The sequence below is a fragment of the Sinocyclocheilus anshuiensis genome, unplaced genomic scaffold (genome assembly GCF_001515605.1).
Source record: "Sinocyclocheilus anshuiensis isolate Anshui unplaced genomic scaffold, SAMN03320099.WGS_v1.1 scaffold415, whole genome shotgun sequence".
Lineage (NCBI taxonomy): Eukaryota > Metazoa > Chordata > Actinopteri > Cypriniformes > Cyprinidae > Sinocyclocheilus > Sinocyclocheilus anshuiensis.
Genome location: NW_015552655.1, coordinates 1,212,779 through 1,215,871, shown reverse-complemented (window position 1 = coordinate 1,215,871; position 3,093 = coordinate 1,212,779). Strand labels below are relative to the sequence as shown.

General features: G+C 39.4%; 1 protein-coding gene across 2 annotated transcripts in view; it reads right to left on the bottom strand.

Moving 5' to 3' along the window:
* Nucleotides 1-217: 217 nt before the first annotated feature.
* Nucleotides 218-3,093, bottom strand: part of dcun1d3 (defective in cullin neddylation 1 domain containing 3) — an 11,622-nt gene continuing 8,746 nt past the window's right edge. For both annotated transcript variants that reach the window (XM_016458734.1, XM_016458735.1), the window contains one exon: nt 218-1,470. In XM_016458734.1, the coding sequence (XP_016314220.1) occupies nt 987-1,470 (484 nt within the window). In that variant the 3' untranslated portion in view covers nt 218-986. The remainder of the gene's footprint in view (nt 1,471-3,093) is intronic.

The window sequence follows — 3,093 nt, the reverse complement described above, 5'->3', positions numbered from 1 at the left end:
TGATCTATTGCAATTATATATATTCTATCACTAAAAAAGGATATACATTATATAATATGTTACAACATATATAATAGGGCCCTGAAAAACAGTGCAAATAATAATGTCTGATTTTAACAAAAATGACTCCACAGATCCACATCACCTCTGGTCAGATGATGCATTGAACATTAGAGATCAAAAATCCAACGCAAAGAAGTCGCTAAAATCCAAAAAGTCCAATGTTGAACATTTTTATTAATTATAAACTGTATCATTTATATAAAACCAGACACAAAAGACTGAAATGAAATCACTTTGAATTAAAAAAAAAATGATGTAAACTGTAAAATAAAAGTAAAAGCTCACAGCAGACATCCAACTGCAAATGAATCTGTATTTCCCACTCACACACATCTGACCACTGAGAATATATGAGAATCGCAGAACCAATGAATGCATCAGAGGAGACGTGAATGAGAAGAACAAAATAAAGTCAGAAATGGTTAGGGAAGCACATGAGAAATGAGGTTTGTCTGATGTTAAACAGAACCAGGAGAACCACTACACACCCCTCAACAAAAATAACCGTTAAAACACGTCCCCTGCAGCGTTAATGCTGGCATGTGTGTGTGGGTTTCTTTCGTGCATAAATATGTGTGTGTGTTCGAACTCGGTAGGTAGCTGACAGAAATCCCTTTTCTTTGGTGTCAATCCCAAAATATTAGCGCAAGGAAACCGCTCTGGATGAAATGTGAACGTTAAAACAAATTAAATGAACAATAGCAATAACTTAAATAAAAGTGCTTAAAAAAACTATTCGTTTGGAGCCCTTTCATTAAAACAAAAGTCCGAGAGCGCACCGGGATGCCCAATGCGGTAAGACCGGGAAATTTCATAGCAATAATTCGAATAAGAGTCACAAATCAGGATGGAGAGTGACGGGCTCAGAAACACCTCCGCACGTCATCGTCCAGAATTCACCACCATCCCAAACACGGCCGCCCTCAAGATCCCGGCCACACAGACCCAGGCTCGCAGTCCGTCTCGGCGGCGACAGAGTCCGACTGTTCTCTCCGCTGTCTTTCTGTCTCCCACTCCACGAAGGAGTCGAACAGGCTGGGCCAGGCCTCGTCCTCGCTGTAGTTGCTGAGGTCCTGGCCGATGCTCTGCGTGAAGTTCAGAAACATGTTCCAGGTGTCGCGGGAGATGCCGCGCACGCCGCACGGATTCTCCGACAGGAAGTCCAGCCAGTGCTCCAGCAGCGGCGGCGTGTCCAGCGTGAAGACGAGCCGCCACAGCGCGATGGCGATGGAGCGCTGCAGTGAGCGCTGGCCCTGCTCGGCGTCCAGCCCGAACTGGAAGGTGAAGCGGTACAGATCTTTGAAACTCTCTTCTCCACGGGACTCCTCTAGCAGCATGGAGAACCGAGAGCAGATCCCTGGGATACTGTCGGCCTGGATCGCCTTACAGCCGTCCACAAACTCCTTCCTGAGACACACAAGCGCAAAACATGACAGGCTGGGATTTTAAAGTCGACATTTGCGACCAATTTTACTTCTGTAATGTGGCGGATTTACAGTGGAAACCATATTCAATAGGGCAGGATTTGTTCAGAATTGAATTGATAATGAGCCTTATACAAAACAATTATAATTGGAATTTAGCAAAAAAATGAAATATATATATATATATGTGTGTGTGTGTTGTATGAATTACTTTTACATTTTTTTGTTTACATTTTTTTATTTGAATTAATCTTTTAGTAATTTTGTTGTTTTTTGTCATTTTTAATGTTTTTTAATGTCTATATAAGTTATTAATATTTATTTACATTTTAGTTATTTTAGCACATCAACATTAACAGTGTTGGGGAAAGTTACTTTTAAAAGTAATGCATTACAATATTGTGTTGCTCCCTAAAAAGTAACTTATTGCATTACTTAGTTACTTTTTTATGGAAAGTAATGCGTTGCTTTACTTTCGCATTTCTTTTTCTCATCTGGCCTGGGCTTGCTTGTTTGTTTTTAATATAAAAAGTTCTATTTTTGGCAAAAGTAAAGCCCTTTCACACCAAAAGTGAAATGAATACGCCTCAGGCTGAAGGAAATGTAAAGTCACGTCTGTACAGTAGAGGGTACAGCTCAAAAACTTTGAGGAATACTGAACCTGCTTTTGTGGAGTGAGATGAGTAAATGCATGTTCATATTTAGTCTAGAACTACAGTAAGGATCATTTTCACACAGCGCACACAACACCTCTGGCACTTACTCCTGATTTCCCTCAACACGGGGACAGGAGAACTGTCAGTCAATAAATGGGAAAACAAAGTAACTGGCATTACTTATTTGAAAAAGTAACTCTGATATTTTCTTTATTCATTACTTTACTAGTTACTTGAAAAAAAGTAATCTGATTACATAACTTGCATTACTTGTTATGCGTTACCAAACACACACACACACACACACACACACACACACACACACACACACACACACACACACACACACACACACATAAACTAGCCTTATTTTTGCTGTCTACATAGGCAGCTGTCTTGTAAGGCAGTTGACCATCAAATTTGGAACACTTTCCCAGTGTTGGGGAAATTTACTTTTAAAAGTAATGCATTACAATTTTGTGTTACTCCCTAAAAGAGTAACTAATTGCTTTACTTAGTTACTTTCATAGAAAGTATGTGTTGCTTTACTTTTGCATGACTTTTTCTCATCTGGCCTGGACTTGCTTGTTTGTTTTTAATATAAAAAAAGTTCTATTTTTGGCAGATGTAAAATCCCTTTCACACCAAAAGTGAAATGAATACGCCTCAGGCTGAAGGAAATGTAAAGTCACGTCTGTACAGTAGAGGGTACAGCTCAAAAACTTTGAGGAATACTGAACCTGCTTTTGTGGAGTGAGATGAGTAAATGCATGTTCATATTTAGTCTAGAACTACAGTAAGGATCATTTTCACACAGCGCACACAACACCTCTGGCACTTACTCCTGATTTCCCTCAACACGGGGACAGGAGAACTGTCAGTCAATAAATGGGAAAACAAAGTAACTGGCATTACTTATTTGAAAAAGTAACTCTGATATTTTCTTTATT